Source organism: Gymnoscopelus microlampas (genome assembly GCF_963454915.1).
Source record: "Gymnoscopelus microlampas genome assembly, chromosome: 20".
Taxonomy (NCBI): domain Eukaryota; kingdom Metazoa; phylum Chordata; class Actinopteri; order Myctophiformes; family Myctophidae; genus Gymnoscopelus; species Gymnoscopelus microlampas.
Window position 1 is genome coordinate 33,469,479 of NC_139957.1, and position 20,892 is coordinate 33,490,370.

At 38.6% G+C, this 20,892-nt stretch overlaps 2 protein-coding genes across 2 annotated transcripts; both read right to left on the minus strand.

The window, feature by feature from the left end:
* Positions 1-2,789: 2,789 nt before the first annotated feature.
* On the minus strand, positions 2,790-10,360 carry gpx2 (glutathione peroxidase 2). Its single transcript, XM_084044042.1, has 3 exons — positions 9,765-10,360; positions 6,168-6,353; positions 2,790-4,204 (listed from the first exon to the last, which is right to left on the minus strand). Exons 1-3 carry the CDS (start codon positions 9,798-9,800, stop codon positions 3,818-3,820), a joined length of 609 nt encoding a protein of 202 aa, XP_083900168.1. The 5' UTR covers positions 9,801-10,360; the 3' UTR covers positions 2,790-3,817.
* Positions 10,361-10,492: 132 nt separating this feature from the next.
* On the minus strand, positions 10,493-18,940 carry LOC311035684 (ras-related protein Rab-15-like). The gene is made up of 7 exons (XM_084044041.1): positions 18,715-18,940; positions 16,493-16,553; positions 16,321-16,381; positions 15,606-15,683; positions 14,929-15,018; positions 13,777-13,842; positions 10,493-12,959 (listed from the first exon to the last, which is right to left on the minus strand). Exons 1-7 carry the CDS (start codon positions 18,857-18,859, stop codon positions 12,804-12,806), a joined length of 657 nt encoding a protein of 218 aa, XP_083900167.1. The 5' UTR covers positions 18,860-18,940; the 3' UTR covers positions 10,493-12,803.
* Between the last annotated feature and the right edge of the window lie 1,952 nt (positions 18,941-20,892).

Here is a 20,892-nt window from a genome sequence, read left to right on the forward strand (position 1 = left end):
TGTTTTGTGCCAGGCCAGATTTGGAATCTTAAATTATGAATGTGCTTATGTATCTCACAAGATCTGGCAACACTGGTAGCAAAGGGGAGGAGAAATACCCCAGCCAGGCACTCATTTATACCATTGTTATTGTTATTAGCTGGTTCAAATTACAGGCCTAGGCACATTCCTTAAATCATTTAAGTTAAATTAATTGAAAAAAAATCTAATTTTGTCTTATAAATGGTGAATGCCCTTACTTTAATATTTGTCAGAACTGATTGAAAGGCTAGCTCCTTGAGATGTAGTATATCTCTTTCAAGGGGAAAGAGGGGTCTCATAGAGTCTATGGCAAACACTCAAATACAAATCATAGTTGCATAGGCTACAGTACAAGTATACAAATACATTTATTTTATTTTATTTTATTTGTAACACATGTTACATTATGTTCATCAGAGAAACGTCAAGGATAAAAAACACGCAACATTGCAACAAAATACATACAGGCAGACAGAACAGCAATAGATAATACAATCAAGAGCTACACTACCTACAGCATAAACACATCGAATCACATTACTAATAGTATAAGTGACCCTACTATTCTGCAACATTTTCTAAAAGCCATGCTTTGACCCTCATCTCGAAAAGGAGATGGCTGCTGATGATTTCAGTTTTACTGCTCCTCCACATCTAAGTGAGCGTTTTACAACCCACCCACCACATCCCCATGCAACCATCAACCGTTGCACAACAAAATTGAAAAGCAATATGACGCCTTAACCACTTAAACCCCATATGTTGATGCTGGGGTTTAAGTGATGCTGGGGTAGCCTAGGTATAAAATAGGGCTAAAGTGGTTCATGTTTGTTTCATTATATCATAGTTTATCTGAAAAGTAACTAGTAACTAAAGTTTTCAAGTAAATGTAGTGGAGTAAAAGTACAATATTTGCCTCTGAGATGTAGTGGAGTAGAAGTCAAAGTATTGGAAATTGGAAATACTCAAGTAAAGTACAATTACCTCAAAATTGCACTTAAGTACCTACAGTACTTAAGTAAATGTACTTACTTTCCACCACTGGTAGTACATCTAAAGTGGAAATGCAGAGACAGACAGACAGACAGACAGACAGACAGACAGACAGACAGACAGACAATGAGAGAGAGAGAGAGAGAGATAGAGTAGATTCAGCCTACAAGTGGAAATGGAAGCCAGTGAGAGAGGGGTGAAGTAACTTTAACTGGACCCATGATAACTGCTATATTATCAGCACCCTGTGGACTGTGTCGTGATCAGTTGGTGTGGCTGGGATTGGGATGGGTTGGACAGACAGACCCTCTCATAATCCCAGCACTTTGACCAACAGTTTTGTTGTTTTTAAAATGTGCTTTATAAATACACGTGGATTGGACCGGATAATGTGGCATTGACAAAAGCACCCACTAAAACATCCAGTCCGGGGAACCATTCGATAAATAAACTAAACAAAAACAAAAAAATAATATTTTTGTTGATATATTGCAGGATGCTCAATGGTACATATATGGTCATTGTTGATGAAATAGCTGATAGTATAGGAAGTTATTTCAAATATCTTTTGCCATATAGCAATAATAATGACAGTTTAATAACAACAATCATTATTATTCATATATTTTGGTATGAGCAATGATTTAAAAAAACAAACAAAAGGGAATGCAGCCTTAGGTGACCTGAGGTGAGAATATTTGCACAGCAATGTGTGCTGGTGCCCTAACACAGTACTGTACAGTAGGCTACTGTACAGTGACAGTGTGTATAGCATGTATGGTATGCTATAGTATATCGTCTCTGTCGGGTGGAAACCTCATATGTCCAAAAACCGTTACTTTTCAGGATTCAAAAGTATCAAAAGGTAGTTTGGAGCTTGTAGATCTGCTACCTTTGATACTTTTGTGTGACTGTAGTATGATCAATCAGTGTCATCTGTGCATGGTATATTGGTATAGTGACAGTGATACAGTAGACTACAATTGCCTACATTGATTCAAGAATCAATAAGGTTTTATTTGTCACTAACTTACTGTTTGCAAGTACAAGCGGCAGCATGTTGTTGGGACTTGTTCCGATAAAGATTGTGCCACATCCTAGACTTAATAATATATTATTATATATAGAAATAATAATATGATAATACAATATATATGTACACAGTGAGAATAGCATCAAAACATGTTATGCTCCATTAACTAATTATAGCTGGGGACAGTGTTGCCAGATTCTGTGAGAGAAACAAGCAACCAGGTCTAGGAAAACCAGCCCAGAATAAGCCACATGAGCGCTTTAACATATACATCAGCTATTTGAAAATAGCCGATCTACAAGCTCACAACGCGTCGCCATGCGACGTGTTGTGAGCTTGTAGATCGGCTATTTTCAAATAAAATCTTGCGGGGGAAATTATAATAAGCAGATCTGGCAACCCTGGCTGGGGACCCCCCTGGAAGAACCTCAAGGACCTCAGGGGGGTCCCCAGTCCCCACTTTTGAGGACCACTGATATTGATTAACAGGGGAGATGATGGGAACCAAACACTTTTTATTACATTGTGTCAGTGGAGGATGCCGATTCACCACATTCATCTGTGGTGGGAAAGAAAAAAAAAAAACTCAGTAGCACCATCTGCTGGCCAGACACACACAGTTCTAGACATAAAAAAGGGACAAAGAAGTGTTTATATTGAATACACATCTGTATTCGGTTTTGTTTGTAAGTTGTGTAATAAAATAAAACGACATCTTGTTGAAGCATCCATGAGGTTTGAATATGTTTATTAAATACATGAATCCAGCAGTCTTGAGCACTTACAGGGCCTCGGGTGATAGTCTCATAGATTTTCAGAATAACACCTTCATTTAATAAGGCTCAAAAGAATGGATGACAGTATTTCACACAGCTTTGAGTTGACATTTATGCAGTGGTGGAAAGTAACCTAGTACATTTACCATACAATTCTGAGTTGGGTTTTTTGATGTTACTTGAGTCCGTCAATTTTACAATACTTTATACTTCTACTCCACTACACACTCAGTGGCAAATATTATACTTTTTACTCCACTACAATTCTTTGAAAACTTAGAAGTTCATTTGTAGATTTAGATTATTACTACAAGCCCTATTTTATACTTTGTCTATTCGAAAATAGCCGATCTACAAGCTCACAACGAATTGCATTGCATTTTACGTTGGTACGTGAAGCATATTTTGATGCCAATACTTTTGTATACTGCACTTTTGAACATAGAATTTTTACTTGTAACAGATTATTTCCACATGTGGTATTGCTACGTTTAAGTAAGCAGTGGTACTTTTACTTTACTGGAGTGTTTCCAATTTTCAGTACTTTTACTTCTACTCCACTACATCTCAGTGGCAAATATTATGCTTTTACTCCACTACAATTATTTTAGAACTTTAGTTACTAGTTACTTTGTAGATTGTGATTATTACAAAACGTATATTGACCACTTCAGCCCTATCTGCATTTCGGCCATTTGAAAATAGCAGATCTACACGCTCACAATCACGACGCATTGTGAGTGTGTAGATCTGCTATTTTCAAAAGATCCTTATACATTTTATGCATTTGAAAACTTGCATTATGAGTACTTTTACCTTTGTACTTTAAGTTTATTTTGATACCAATACTTTGGTACTTTTACTCAACAAAATCTTACTTGTAGGCTAATAGAGCGTTTCCACATTGCAGTATCGATACTTTTACATGTAGTACTTTTCCCACCACTGTACGTAAGTACTTAATCCACCACTGCCATTTTAGTGAAGAAGACATTTACACAGGTGTGGTGGGTGTGGTGGGGGGCTTTTCTGACTTGGTTAATTTCAACAGTCTTAGGATGTCGGGCTCGATGTCTATCGTGGGGAACTTTTTACTGTATCTCTTGAAGGGCTCCCCCTCGGGCCCGATGAGGAACTTCTCAAAGTTCCAGGAGACGTCGGACCTGAGGATGGGACTCCACACCAGGAACTTGGGGTCCTGCATGAGAGAGGTGGGGTCGTCGTCGGGGAAGGGCAGCTTGTCTTTGAGGTAGGCGAACACGGGATGGGTGTTGGTCCCGTTGACCTCGCACTTCTCGAAGACGGTGAAGCCGGGCTGGTAGCCTCCGCCCGGGCGCACATGCTTCAGGCAGCTCAGGATCTCTCCGTTGCTGCAGTTCTCCTGGAAAAACACACGTGACATCTTTCAGGATATTGTTGGTGTTTTATGGTAAAAAACAAATAAAACAATTATTATTGTTGCAGTGGTGGAATAAGTTAACTCTAAAAGTTGCAATACCACAAAGTAGAAATATTTCTTAATATCCTATATATTACCATTGGCCAATGGGAGGACCGGTCAGCCATAACCATATAAGGAGTTCCCAATGCAGCTACGCCCGAATATGGATTGTACTCCTCATGCACTATTTCAAAATCATATTGTTGGAATGTAACTAGTAATGCATTAACGTGTTCTTCACTTTAACGTTGCAGCTGGTAAAGCTGGGGCTGCTTTTAATTACTTAATGTGCTGCTGGGTAGCTTAACCTTAACCTATAATAATACATCATTTATCAGTCATAGTGTGTTTCGTATTAAATCTGTAGTAACCAGTAACTAAAGCTGTCAAATATTTGAGTGAAAAGTACAATATTTGCCTCTGAGTGGAGTAGAAGTTTAAGTATATATAAAAAAAAGAATAGCCCTATCTTCATATCATTTGGTCCCCACAAATGCTCATAATAAGAAGGCCCAATTTCTGTCTAGTCACTCTGCATCTGATTGGTGGGCTATGGACAGTTGAGAAACCTGCCTACCAATGACATCATCAATTGGGACTCCTCCATGCTATTACAAACTACAGCCTTTCTCTCCTACAAAGTTAACATGCTGAAATAGAAGCCATTGTTCTAGCATTCATCAAAAATAAAATGAAGTTTGAAATGACCAAAAGCTTGACACAAACGGTTGTTTGCGAACCTGTCAGTCGTCTCTGTCGGGAGGAAACCTCATATGTCCAAAACTGTTACTTTTCAGGATTCAAATTCAAAAGAAGCAAAAAGTAGCAGATCTACAAGTATGACGCCGTAGCATGAGTAGGGGCGTTCGTTTTTAAATTATGGAGATAAGCAGTGGTGGGAAAAGTACTCAAATGTTTTACAATTTTTTAAAAGGTAGCAATACGCCAATGTAGAATTACCTGGTTACAAGTAAAAGTCCGGAATTAAACATTTACTTGAGTAAAAGTACAAAAGTATTGGTATCAAAATGTACTTAAAGTACCAAAAGTAAAAGTGCTCGTTATGCAGAATGTCCCATTTCACATGTTCAAAATGTATAAAAAATAATTAGAAAATAGCAGATCTACAAGCTCACAATGCGGCGCATCGCAACGCATTGTGAGCTTGTAGATCGGCTATTTCCAAATGGCCGAAATGTATATAGAACTGGAGTGGTTAATGTATGTTTTGTGACAATAATCTAAATCTACTGTACAAAGTAACTAGCAACTAAAGTTTTCAAATAATTGTAGCGGAGTAAAAGTATAATATTTGTGTCTGCGATGTTAGTGAAGTAGAAGTAGAAGTACTGAAAAATTGGAAAATACTCAAGTAAAGTAAAAAAAAAAGAAATACCTCAAATTCTTGCTTAAAGGAGCATTTCAACCCTGGAAGAACTTACAGTCACTCAATGTTAACAATATTTGTAGTAGATAACAGTAGCAAAATTTGAAATTTGCACCCTATGGCCAGAAAAATATAGAAGTCTGTGTGTTTGACTGAGGTTTGACTGGACTGCTGCATTACTACAATGACCATAATGCTTTGGGGCTCTGCCGCTGACTGATCAGACTGCTGCTGATTGAACTACACCTGTAGTCAGTCACCTGCAGTCATGTAGTCAGGAAATAAGGTGAGATAAAGAGACTATGAGTCAAATGACTCATAGTCTCTGAGGATATGGATACAAATCTAAAAATACAGATAAAACACAAAAAACACACCAGGATCATGTTTATGGGTCCTAGACTTCATAAAAATAGGGGTTTGATGCAAAATAGGCGAAATGTCCCTTTAAGTACAGTTACTTGAGTAAATGTATTATTTAGTTACTTTACAGCACTGGTTATCATCATCACTGACCTGGTAACCAAACTGATTACAGGGGAAGCCCAGGACCACGAAGCGGTGGGGGAACTTGCTCTGCAGCTGGTTGAGCTCAGTGAAGTCCCGGGTGGTGGTCCCTCAGAGGGACGCCACGTTCTCGATCAGCACCACCCGTCCTCTCAGCACGTTGAAGTCCATCTTGTCGCCCTCCACCGTGGTGGCCTATTTGCAGGCGGTGGTGGAGAAAAAAAAAAGTACTCGCCATGTTTTTACTTAAGTAAAAGTATCATTACTGCAACGTAGAAGCACTCCGTTACAAGTGGAAATCCGGAATTCAAAATGTACTTGAGTAAAAGAATAAAAGTATTGGTATCAAAATGTACTTAAAGTACCAAAAGTAAAAGTACTAAAATGTTTGAAAATAGCAGCTCTACAAGCTCACAACGCGTCGCGATGCGACGCGTTGTGAGCTTGTAGATCTGCTATTTTCACATAGCCTAGGTATAAAATAGAGCTAAAGTGGTTAATGTATGTTTTATAACGTAGTCATTTATATCTGCAAAGTAACTTGTAACTACAGTTTTCAAATAATTGTAGTGGAGTAAAAGTGCAATATTTGCTTCTGAGACGTAGTGGAGTAGAAGTCAAAGTACTGAGTATTGGAAATACTCCAGTAAAGTCAAAATATCTCAAAATTGTACTTAAGTACAGTAGGGGAGAGTGAGGTAATGTGAGACACCGGGTAAAGTGAGACACCCCCCTTATCACCTGACCACAACACCTGTGCGGTCATATGACCATTAGATTTTGAAGCCCCTCCCATTTCCCACTTACCATGGAGGAGAGGACCTCATTGTGCTGTAGTAAGCATGTTTTTTTCACTAAAATATGTTTTTTGCATGTAAAAGTAATTTTTTGGGCTTTCAACATAATCAGCTGTTGTGTCAAAGAAAATTGATTCAGGTAGAAAAACTTATGTCATGCATGTTGATGAACTACAAACCTATACATCCATGTGATTAATGCTAATTGAAGATCAGCCAGAATTGCTAAAAGTGGTCCTTTTCACCAAAATGTGGCTGTGGGGTAAAGTGAGACAAATGGCTTGGGGTACAGTGGGAAACTGTCTCAAAGTTAAGTTTAGTACTTAAACATAGTTTAATCTAATATTGGTTTTATAATCCAATTGGTTTGATAATCTAATATTGGTTTGATTGGTTAAAACTGGTTTGTCTCGGTTGGGGTAAAGTGAGACACCTTCCAATTTTGTAGAGCAAAATGTGCTTAATGACCAATTGCCATGATTATGTTACTAGTCTGACATTAGTTCTGGAATGTGTGGTTGTCAAGCTAGCTGTCGGTATTCTAACTGTTAGAACATGTGTTTTCATGGTAGTTTTAAACTGAAAAAAGTAAGTGGATCAGTTTACCCCATTGATTTTTCTGGTTTGTCTCGGTTTACCCCAGACCTGGGGTAAAGTGAGACCAAAAAACTTTTTTTAAAACAATCATATTTTCACTGCCTTTTGTCTTGAATACATTCTGATAATTTCCATTGTTAGGAAACATCCCAAATGTATGGGAAATGTGTACATTTTACTGATATATCATTTTAGCTCACCTAGAGGGGAGAAAATGTAAAAATTGTCTCACATTACCCCACTCTCCCCTACTTGAGTACATGTACTTAGTTACTTTACGCCACTGGCCTGCAGGCATATGGGTCGTCACCGTCATGACATTTTTAGTTGATGATTAATTGTCGTATAAACATTTCTTCTGTTTGTCTTTTAGGATTTGCAAACGCACAGGGACGATATGACAGCTTAAAGCAGCACTATGTAACTTTTTTTTTTTTATGAATAAAATGTAATTTTGTCCAATCTGTAAATGGTATTTTAACCCATTAAGACCGGGAACGCATCTGTGTAACAACTTATACCATTATTTTATACTTTGGCTATTAAAATTTTTTATTTTATTTTTGAAAAATCTTGAAAATTTGTGCACATTTTTGAATATATTCATTTTTAAAGTGAACATTTGTAACTCAAATCTTTGGTTCTGGGGGCTCCCTGGAACAACATATTTTGAGATGGGGATCCGCGGCCAAATACATGTAATTTTGGGGGTCCTTGATATGAAAAGGTTTGAGCACCACTGATATAGAAACATACGTTTTTCAGAAAACTGCCAGGATTTAGAAGACATTTGTAGAATCGGCCTCAGGTCTTAATGGGTTAATAAATACAATATATAACTTGTACAATTGGGGTGGCTGCATTTTGTCTCCCTGCTCTTCTATTCACCCGTTTCCTAGGCTGTGTGTTTTCCACTTCCTGTCGATTTGATCCAATGAAATCCAATGAAACTGGTCAGATGACTAATGATATCCAATGAAATCGACAGGAAGTGGAAACACACACAGCCTAGGAAACAGGTGAATTGAGACATTTAGATCGTGTCAAAGGTCATGTCTCACCTAGACACAGGATCTGACACGAATTTTGACCTGATGGTCAAAATGTAATGTATCCCCTGAGCAAGCAGGCCGGATCTATTAGCTCAATGGTGAAAAATGTCGGCACTTTGCGCAGGAAACAGGGTTCAAAGCCGGGGTAGAAGAGGAAAGTTACATGGTGCAGCTTCAAACATACAGATGTGACGGACAATGACTGGTACCGATAATCTAAATGAACAATGTACATTGTTCATCATTTCATACTTTCAATCATTTTCAAAAAGTAACGGAAATAGCAGATCTACAAGCTTGTGAAACAGATGAATGACATTGTACAGACGAATGGAAGCGATTCTAACGATTATGCAAAAATAATTGTGATTATCTCAAATAATTACGATTGTAGTGGTAGTACTGTAGCTCAGAGCCTCTGCCTGATGATGACCAAAACCCTAATATCTCCCCCGGCAAAGGGAGAATTCCCCTTTAGGCTAGTGGATAAGATGTTGGCTTTCCACGAGAGAGACCCGAGTTCGATTCTCGGACGTTACACGATCAGTCGATTACGTTAAAGGACAACTTTGTTTTTTTAGAACCAAGGTTTATGTTTTAGATTGTAATTAAAGTAAATGAAAGATGAGTGTTAAAATTTAAAAACTTACTGCTTTCTATAGTTTTAGCAATTTTCGCAATCTTTTTTACAGTGGGCGGGGGCATTCTGTCCGGTGGCTAAATACGTCTTTTTTTACACAATAACCTGGCGTTTTCTTTATTATTATTTACAGTAGCTCTTCTAACCCCCAATAACTCACATCTGGCCATCAAAGACCACAGGACCTTTTTTTATTGTGTAAAAAAGGCATATTTAGCCACCGGACAGAATGCCCCCGCCCACTGTAAAAAAAGATCATGAAAATTGCTAAAACTATAGAAAGCAATGAATGGAAAAAAATAACATTCAGCTTTTATTTACTTTAATTACAAGCTAAAATATAAACCTTGGTTGTAAAAAAAACAAAGTTGTCCTTTAAAGACAAAGAAAACTTTGTCCATTAAATTGAACATAAAATGGAAATTTTGCCTTTTGGCACACAAACAATAAAATAAAAAACACAACTAATACATAGAATACACAAATGCAAATGAAATAAGAATTGTGACAGGCGTCCTACCTGCAGATCGTAGAATGTCTTAGCGATGTATGCCATCTTGTCCCCTGTGCTGCGACACACACTGATGGCAGACAGGATCCCAGTGTGTGACTGTACCCAAAACCACCCTGACGATCACCTGACTGAGAGAGAGAGAGAGAGAAAGAGAGAGGCCTCGCTTCCACGGGTGTCAAATGGCCCCGTCTGCGGGCAATCAATATGTACCTGACACCCGACACTCTCACACGGCGTAGGTAGATTCCGATTAAATCAAGTGGGTTGATTGTCTATATATATATATCGCACGATTTGGCTCTTTATCAAGTGAGATCGGATTATCCCGACAAAGCTGCAGTTGTGAACTTCACATGTAGAGTTGTGTGACATTTTCTTGGGGTCCAAAATCTCCAAATACTATGTAAATGAACATACTGAAGCGTTTTTTTTAATGAGTATGTGTGCCGAGTGCACATGATTGTTACAGGTGGAAAGTTAGAAAAGGGTTACGTGTGAGATGTTATGATATTCAATCTTCATGGCAATTCTGCGACCTATATTGGCTTCTGGGTCATAAAACATTTAACAAGTCATTACCTTCCTTGTTCAGCATGTGATGAAAAATGAATGACTCTCGCACAGTGTCTATTAATCCCTCAATGGGCCAAACCCCCCCCTCAGTCCCATCCTGGAAAACCACCATGACTCTGCAATTCTCACATCTCCAATCAATCTGCTTTTGACACTCAAAATGAAAGTTTCTCCACAAAGTTTATTTATTTTCCTTCAAAAATATCAAATTTTAAATAAAATATAAAATGCCATTTCAGTGACACTTTATTTCAATGTCAATTGAACTTAAAACATTTGTTGCACTTGCACTGCAGTCACCCTTGACACGACTACTTCACCCATTTTCAACCCACCTTCGTACAACTGATCCTCACTCGTGCTCATTATTAGACGGAATTATTTCTGTCTACTCGGTCAGAAAACACGCCTACCAGTGACATCATCGGTAGGCAGGTTTGGTCATTTAAAAAAAGATGTCAAACTTTATTTAACTTTTTTTTTTAAATTATGCACGAGCAATGGCTTCTATTTCATTCTATGTCAACTTTGCCAGGGAGAGAAAGGCTGTAGTTTCTACGTATTAGTTTGGAATTCCGATCGATGATGTCATTGGTAGGCAGGTTTCTGAACTGTCCACAGATCCCCAGTGAGACAGACACAGAGTGCGTAGACGGAAATGGTGCCATTTTATAATGAGCAAACCTTAAATTGCAAATACAAAATGATTAAAACTCAACACACGATACACAATAAACCAACTGACATAAAGACAAAAAGGAAGAAGAGTGACATTAAAGTGCGCCTTAATGAAGTTGAGTACTTTGATCAAGAGTTGTCCATTTCATCCCGTATACAGCATATACAGCGTCTTATGAGAACCGTTTCCCTTGAAGATCTTTAGCCTTTCCTTCTCCAAGGCCAAGAACTCGGCCACCGAAACAGCTAGAAAATCTGTCGTCTGGCATAGGAAAGGCACATTTTGGATTGACCGATTACATGAGGATACGTTTGAAAATGGGTGAAGTACTTGTTATTTACATAGACTACTGTGGGCAGCTGGCACACTGCTCAAGTGCTCCACCAACAGTTGGCAAAGACCAGTACATTCTTTGTCTAAACTGTGAACTAGTTTCCGCATGGTAGACAATAAACATGATTAGAATTTAAGGTCATCTTGTTCGAGAATGACAGTCTATTCCTCATGTAAATAAGTGCGCCGAGGTAAATTAATCCCTCCTCACCTGGTGTGGGTTTCAAGGTGTAAATAATTTATCTTTGTCCTCCGGCTTCCTTGACGTTGACCCTAACCACACCTTTATGTCACCTTAAATAGTACTTAGAAAGAGTCAATCTATACAAACACACAGTTTACCAGCAAATGCGTTGAATTGTACAGAACGGAGATGGTAAAGCTTGACATATTCACAGTTATAGTTAAAGTTATAGAAATATATGTGCAAAGACATTTCTCAGAAGAAAGACTATCACAGCATCATAGGGGGAGTGAATCAATGATAAAGAAATATTTTCATAAACCATATAAATATACAAAATATGGGCTTAAGTGCGGTTCGGGGTGGTTTTGCAGTCCCTCTGCTGGTACAGTTAGGTACTACAACCTGCTTTTCAGTCCATCCATCCATAGGTGTACTGTACAACAAGTGAAAGTACAATGTAAGTTAAAGAAACACCATGACACCCCATGTCAGGTTATAACGTATACATAATAAAATAAGGGGCACCATCGATGGTTTCGCTAAACATCCTCCCATTTAGAATTAAATGCCCCACATACTCAGTGGCTCCCAACCTTTTCCCCCCCTCCCCCCTTCTTAATATTCAACAAAGGCTGAGACTCCCCACATGCACACATGTACATGCACATGCAGCTTTCAGACATTTTAACCACTTAAGCCTTACTGTATATACTGTACGTCTCGTTCGACAAGTTGCCAAAATAGCTGATCTACAAGCTCGTAGATCTGCTATTTTTTTAAGTAAAAAAAAAAAGGAAAACATTTAGGCTATTTTGGAGTGATACTATATTGGGAAAGTGGTTAAAGGAGTAGGTTCACCCGAAAAATGACTTATTTTATATCTTTTTGTCCTGAGCCAACCATTTTGATGACCGGGTCATCGGTCGATAGGAGTCTCCGTTCATCAAATTATTGGCTCAGGAATGCAATAAAAAACAAAATAATCTCCCATGAATTCAAGGCTTCAGGGGTGTGTGTAATTGATAGAAAATAAGTCAATTTTTTGGGGTGAACTACTCCTTTAAATGTTTGACTTTTCTTCACAGTGATGTTGTGGGAGTTAGCCATGTTAAAGTTAAAATGTTGGGACTACCTCCAATCAGACAAGGCCTCACACCTGTGATCTTTGGCAACCCCCCCTTCCCCTCCCGCCCCAAGGTTGGGAACCACTGCCCTGCATGAAGACACAGTGGTGAGAAGTAGCTATTGGCACTATGAGAGTTTTTTTTGTGGGCTAACATGAGCAGGTCTTGTTGGCATCGACAGGCTCTTGAATGTCCTGGGTTTCCTCCAGAGAAACGCGGTCTAGATACTTATCTAACGATCCCAGCAGGTTGGTGGCCTCTCTGTTGTGAGCCTGCAGCACCAGTTCTGTCAGACGAGTGAATGACTGCGTGGAAGAAGGAGGAAATACGTTTTTATTAAGTACAGTAGCACTACTACGTCATCATGCGGGAATTTCCACAAACATGCACACACACACACACACACACGTACTGTATGACTGCACTTGTTTTCTTAGCGATTATTCTGTCAATAATTACGTATTCCATTCATCGAATAACTGAGAAACATGTTTTTTTTTATATCAATGAATCGCTTCACCTTAAGTGTTTTTGTCACATTCCTTAGCCAATAATTTGATGACTGCCGGAAAGATGCCAATGTATCTGGTAGGAGACTCAAAGAGTCTCTTTTGAGTCTCCTACCGGAGAGACCACCGATCATCAAATTATTTGCTTAGGATCTCTATCCTGATTGGATAAAATTGGTATCCCGACCTGAAAATGGATTTTCTGTTTAATAAAGAGCTGGAGAGACATGGAGACTCCTGTTACTGAACAAACACTCTATAACAAAGACTACTATCCTAATAAAGAGCTGGAGAGACATGGAGACTCCTGTTACTGAACAAACACTCTATAACAAAGACTACTATCCGAATATAGAGCTATTTAATACTTATTTCAACCAAAGAAAATCACTTACCCTACCTTTAATTAGTGCTATATTAACTGTCACAGCTCTAGGCTCACACTACTTCGTTGTGAGCTTGAATATCTGCTATTTTGAGATATTTGAAAATCTGTGCCATTTTGTGATATTTGAGACAATATAACTTATAAGTTTAACACTCAACATTTTGCTCTGCAATAACTAAACCAACATAATACTCTGCTGATGTGCTGATATTTCAAGTGGCCTACCTCACTGATGTTAACGTTGTTAGAGGCACTGGTCTCAAAGAAATCCAGTCCATAGGACTGTGCCAGCTACAACAATAAAGGTCATATGGAAGAAAAAATGTGTTAGAAATTCAGCACATGATATTTCATAATGCAACATTCGCTGCTATCTGAATGAGCGATAACTAGGGCTGTCATGATCATGAAGCTTTAGTTGACGATGAATTGTCGTAGAAATAAATGATTTGATTGTGTTATAATAATAATAATAATAATAATAATAATAATGTACTATCGTTGCTGTTGGGTGGAAACCTCATACGTCCAAAACAGTTACTTTTCAGGATTCAAATTCAAAAGTAGCAAAAGTAAGAGATCGACAAGCTCGAATCGCGCCGCGTTTCGAGCTTGTAGATCTGCTACTTTTGATGCTTTTGTGTGATACTGTAGTAGTTCAGTTCAGTTCAGTAGTATGATCAAGTAGGGCGTTAATTTATGAAGAAAAAAAACACAAAAAAAATCGAATATGGAGATAAGAGGTTTCTGCCCGACAGCGACGATATTTAATTATTTCATACCTTCAAAAACAAATGTAACTAGTGAAAATAGCTGATCTAGAAGCTCCTAGATCTGCTAATTCCACCATATTTGAAAATGATTGGGAAAAAGTCTGAATATTTTCAACAGATGAATACAGGTGAATCCTCAGGTCTGGTGACGCAAACCTCCTGGACTTTCCCCAAAAAACAAACACACGCACTTGGGGTGTCAGTTGCAGCCCTCACCCTTTGGAACCCACTCCCACATCACATCAAAGCCGCCCCCACTCTTGCCGTGTTCAAAGCCTCCCTCAAAACCCACCTTTTCAGACTTGCTTTCCCTGCCTAACCCAAACCAAATATCCCTTTCTTCCTCTTAGTCTTAGCTTATTGTTTATAGCCTTTTAAAGTTTTTTTTTTTTTGCTCCTAATAAAATTGTTTTTAGGCTGTTTTGTAAAGAAACTTTGGTTACTAAGAAAAGAGCTATTTAAGTCTGATGTATTATTATTATTATTATTATTATGAATGGAAATGACTGCGATCGGGCAATTACGTAAGAATTGCGACGAGGCCACGATAGCGATGACACAGAGATAATTGTGTTGCAGCCTGGATTGGAATGATGTTGTGTACCTTTTTTCCTTGTTCCTTGGTGACCTGCCTCCTCGGGTCCTCGTCAGACTTGTTTCCAACCAGAATCCTCTGCATCTCGCCAGGCCCGTACTGCAAATAGCACCAACAGGACACAGTCAGGAGCTTGTCACAGACTCACACACCCGGCAACTGGCTGCTTCACTGGCTTTATTAGAAGTTCACTAGAGGTGCAGAAGCCAATATAACTAATCGATTATAACAAAAAATAATAAAAGATATAATCGATTAATAATTTCCTATAGGCAGGCAATGTCATTATAGGCTGAATTTTCAAAGAAATCTATATTCATTCAAATTGTAGGTGTTGAGGGCCGCATAGTGGCCCGAACCTCTAGTTTCAAAAAGTTTCAAAACAGTGAAAATAGCAGATCTGTAATTCTGCCATTTTCATTATTTTTGCATGACACCGTTGTTTGAAGTGTAAAATAACACTCGATAGATAGATTTTTTATTTTTTAAAACATATTGATTAATCAATAGATATCGATAGGATAATCGCTAGGGAAATGATGGATAGTTGCAGCCCTGAAGTTGACTAAGGGGACATAGATGGATGTGTCGGAACAACAAGGGAACGTGGGGGAAAGGAGAGCAACAGGACAAAGGGAAGGAGTGAGTGAAAGAAAGGAGAGTGTTTATTCATTCATTCAGCTCACCTCGTCCACATCACTGGCCCACTTCACTATGTGCTGAAAGGAAGGCTCGTTGGTGATGTCGTACACCAGGACGATGCCCTGGTTAGGATGAAAGAGAAGGGGAAGGAGGAGTATAGAGGGTACAGGGTCAGAGAATCAACTTAAAACATATATGAATAGGTATCGTGATAGTATTAAAGGAGTAGTTCACCCAAAAATGACTTATTTTCTATCAATTGCACACCCCATGAAGCCTTGAATTCATGCAGATTTCTTAGTTTTTGTCGCATTCCTAAGCCAATAATTCGATGACCGGGTACAAAATAATGCCTTCTAAATCAGTGGTTCTCAAACTTATTCGTGCCAAGGACCCTCAAAAAGATATGTATTTGGCCGCGGACCCCCATTTGAAAATGTTTAGTGCCAGGGACCCCTAGAAGAGAAGATTTGTTGTTGTTAAAAAAGAAAAAAAAATATTCAAAGATTTTAGATTTTTCGAAAACTTTCAAAAATAGCAGATGTACAAGCTTGCAGCGCGGCACAAAGTGACGCGCTGTGAGCTTGTATATCTAAGAGTTGCTATATATATATATATATATATATATATATATATATATATATATATATATATATATATATAAAATGACACAGATGCTTTACCGGTTTTAACGGGTTAAAACCTATAGTATATAAAAAGGCATCTTGATCGTATTAATTGTCAGCGTGGAATACTCACCTGGGCCCGTCTATAGTACTGTTTGGTAATGGTCTGGTACCGTTCCTGTCCAGCCGTGTCCCTGCAATGACGACCAAACGCCAACACCAAACAAACTCAACATTTGCATCGACACACAACAAAAACAAAATAGCATCATATCACAGTCTAACTAATGAGCCATTTCACTCACCAAATCTGTACTCGTACCTTGACGCCATCTATTTCTAGTGTTTTCATTTTGAAATCGACACCTGAGAAAGAGAAGTAAAACATGTTGTTTATCATTTGGGGGGGGGGGGGCAGCAGAATCACAATCATAAACCCATTAAGACCTGGAACACATCTGTGTCATTTTTTTAATTTCAGTTAAAACGCCTAATTTTACACTTTAAGCTATTTTTGAAAAATCTTTAACATTTTGTGCAAATCTTTGAATATACGCTTTTTGAAACAACTTTTTTAACTCAAATCTTTGCTTCTGGGGGTCCCTGGAACAAAAAAAATGTCATGTCAAGGACCCCCAAAAGTATTTAAAATAAAATACCAGATCTACAAGCTCATAGCGCCGCGCTATGTTCTTGTAGATCTGCTATTTTTTTTGTAAATTGTGAAAATTTGTGCAAATCTTTTAATACATATATTTTTTTAAGCGTTAGATGAAAAATGTTTTAAGGTCTTAATGGGTTAAAGGTTTGAGAACCACTCCTATATGTGATATGTCAGGGAAAAGAAAAAGAATGTGTAAAACATGTCTATTATTATTATTATCATTATTCTTATATCAGATCCAAGTCATTAGCTTATCTCAAAGACAGGAAAAGAGACATTAGGGAAGTGGAACACTACTAAAGGTTCCATTTAGCAGTCTCTACACATTTGATTGGGAGAAGGAAAAAATAACAAAGTCGTAAATCGTCCTTCCCGTCAGTGATGGAAGAAGTACTCACATGTTTTACTTAGTAAAAGTATCAATACTGCAATGGAGAAATACTCTGTTACAAGTAGAAGTCCTGTATTCAAAATGTACTTGAGTAAAAAGTACAAAGTATCGGCATCAAAATGTACCAAAAGTAAAAGTATTCTTTATGCAGCATGTCCCATTTCACAAGTTCAACATTTATAAAAAATATTTTGAAAACGCATTGTGAGCTTGTAGATCTACTGTTTTCAAATATGCATATTGCATACGGCTGAAGTGGTTAGTGTGTTTTATAATATTAATCAAAATCTAAAAAATAACAAGTAACTAAAGTTTTCAGATAATTGTAGTGGAATAAATGTACAATAATTTCCTCTGAGATGTAATGGGGCATAAGTAAAAGTAGTGTAAATACTGAAGAAAGTAAAAACACCTCTAAATAAGTACAGTACTTGAGTACATGTACTTAGTTACTTACTATAGTACTATACACTATACAGTTAGTTACTATACACCACTGCTTCCCATACAACCTGTACATGTGTGCAGACCTGATATAATGATTGATGCCCTGGATGTTCAGCACATCTGATCTGATCAGTAAATTAAACATGTTAAGCATTACTCTTATTCAATAACACTTCAAACGGGTTTCCATGTGTTTATGTAATGGGGATTTATGAGAGCCTTAAGCCAAACTTCAAATAACAGAGCTGCCAATAATTGTTTTTGCTCAAGCAGTTAGTTTGCACAATCCCAGCTAATGCTGTGGGAGCCCACAGACCAGGGAACTATAAGATTAGTCACAAGTATTCGCCCTGATACATGACTGTCATATCATGACAGTCATGGATGAACTTCAACCTGGTGTCTGCCATTTCTCCATTTACGGCTCGTACATCTACATACATGTTCAGATTTCAAACATAAAGTGCTTACCCCATGGCCACGGATGTTACAATTCTGTACGGGCCCTCAAACGTACCCGTATCTTCCGTATTGTTCAATAAAAAGGATTTTAATCCGATCGGTGGCCATTTTTTTTTCGTATTTTTGCCTTATGTTTTCCATAACTCGACCCTATCGGTTGGGAGGTGTAGCACACTCTGATGCATTATAACAGTATGAGAAAACGGCCACTGATTGGATTAAAATGCTTTTTATTGAACAATATAGAAGATACAGGTACTTCTGAGGGTCCGCACATGATTGTAACATCCATGGTCATGAGGTAAGCACTTTATATTTGAAATCGGAACGTTTATGTAGACGTACGGGCCAAAAGGGGAGAAAGTGCAAACACTATGTTGAAGTTCATCCATGACGACCGTCTTGGACCCATGGCAATTGAAACAGCAGCTTTTCTCAATAGCAAGTCGTTTATTGAGGACATACTTTTAATTTTAATCAACCACTGCAGTCAGTCTTAGTCTAGAGACACAAACCTCCATAGCAAGTTTTTGTAACAAACATTCATTGGCTGCTTTACTTACCGATGGTAGAAATATGCGAAGGATGAAAATCATTGTCCGAAAACCTGCTCAACAAACAGGTTTTTCCAACTCCAGAATCTCCCAGGATCAGCAGCCTGAGCAACACGTCGTACTGCTTTGAAGAAACCATTATAATAATAACCATGTGTGTGTATTTATGTATTTAGATGCGGGTTCAATAACTTAAAGGCAAGTGTTTTCTTTTGATGCTGCTCTCTCACACTATCAAGCCTGGTGGAGAGAGAGAGGTGTTCAGTGTTGCCAGGTTTTGACAGAGAAACAAGCAACCGGGTCCATGAAAAACATTCCAAAAGAAGCGAGCCCTTCGCCCTTTAAACATAATGTACGTCGTCGTCGACTATTTGAAAATAGCCGATCTACAAGCTCACAACGCGTTGCCATGCGTCGCGTTGTGTTGCGTCTTGTAGATCTGCTATTTTCAAAACAAAATATTGGAAGAATTAAAAAAAATGTTATAGGAATATCAATATCTTTGAAACATCTTAACAACACACATCTTGTATGGGGGTCCTCCCTGTGCCCTGGCATAAAATGTTTTCGGATGGGGATCCAGCCCGCAGACAAATACATATTAAATTGGGGGTCCTTGTCTTGTTTGAGAAAACCCAAATAATCAACTACACTTTAGAAACAAGCCCAAATAATCAACAACACTTTAGAAACAAGCCCAAATAATCAACAACACTTTAGAAACAAGCCCATATAAGCAACTACTCTTTCGAAACAAGCCCAAAAAAACTGCAACCCGCAACTATCAATATTTACAAGCAACTTCACAGAAAAACAAGCCCTAAGTCGCTTATAATAAGCGGACATGGCAGCCCTGGAGGTGGTCTATTAGTTCTACTTCGAATGTTCTCTACTCCCCATCACTGTGAAGTGAAGTGGGCGGGGCGGCTCCAGACAGTGGGAGGGGTCAGGTGCGACCTGTTGCGGTTGTATCTAGAGCAGGGGTCTTCAACAGAGGGTCCGTGAGTGACCCCTAGGGGGTCCTCAGAGTTACTACAGGGGGGTTCACCAAATCTTTGTGTGATCTTTTTTTTAACACGTGAACCCCAGCATCCCTATTCTTAAGAGAACTTTAGCCAAAAATAGCCGATCTACAAGCTCACAACGCCGACGTTAAAACAATTTTGCTTATTTATTTAGGGCCCTGGGGGTGCCCGGACCCCACTTTGAGAAACCTTGCCTTAGACCACGGTCCACCATAACTCTGAGTGTGTACACATTTTGTACACTCTCAGAGTTAAAGCCCCATGAGGGTCCATTTGGTTCCTAACAATCCATCATTTATCTGGGGACCCCAAAGCCGCCAGGGACCCCTGGGGGTCCCCGGACCCCACTTTGAGAACCACCGATCTAGAGTAACCATTTATCAGCTTCAATTTATATAGTGTTCTAGGTCCAATTTTGTCTGCTCGTTTCTTTGTGTCATCACTTCCAATTTCACTTGTCCTGTATCCACCCTGTATGTAAGAGTTCTCCTCTGCTCCTGATTGGATACAATTGGTATCCCGAGATCTGAAAATGCAGTTCTGTTTACTAAAGAGCTGGAGAGAAAGACAGGGAGAGACCTGTTACTGAACAAACAAGTTAAAAGCTATTTCGTAGATTACAAAACAAAATATACAATTAAGCCCTATTGCACACTTAAATCTACCGTATTCGAAAATAGACAATCTACAAGCTTGAGTTGGTGCATCAGCAATCTGCAAGACCATGAATCCACGCATTTGCATCGATAGATTCCGCCCCAGAGGTCAAATAAAAGTGCGGTGGGGCCGTGCCCTAACAGAGTATTTTTATATGGTGGTATTGCTATTTTTACATGAGTAACAATTCAAGGGTATTTCTTCCACCACTATGGATGTCATATTTGGCCGTTTTGTAGGCCAGTGGTTCTCAAACTTTTTCAAGTCAAGGGCTCCCAAATTGATTGTATTTGGCCACGGACCACCATCTGACGAGATTTTGTGCCAGGGACCCCCAGAAGAGACGATTTGCGTAAAACAAAGTGACGCAATATGAGCTTGTAGATCTGCTATTTTAAAATTTGAATAGCCAACGTATAAATGGATAAAGTGGTTACAATGATTGTGATCAACTTCTTTTGGGGGGGGGGGGGGGGGGGGGAACAGAAAAACAGAAAAACATCCC

Coding starts and splice junctions, on each gene's coding strand:
- LOC311035684 (XM_084044041.1), bottom strand. CDS start 18,859: ATGGTTATTATTATAATGGTTTCTTCAAAGCAGTACGACGTGTTGCTC. Junction 16,382..16,492: donor AAGGTACGAGTACAGATTTG/GTGAGTGAAATG, acceptor TCGTCATTGCAG/GGACACGGCTGGACAGGAAC. Junction 13,843..14,928: donor CCAAGGAACAAGGAAAAAAG/GTACACAACATC, acceptor TTATTGTTGTAG/CTGGCACAGTCCTATGGACT.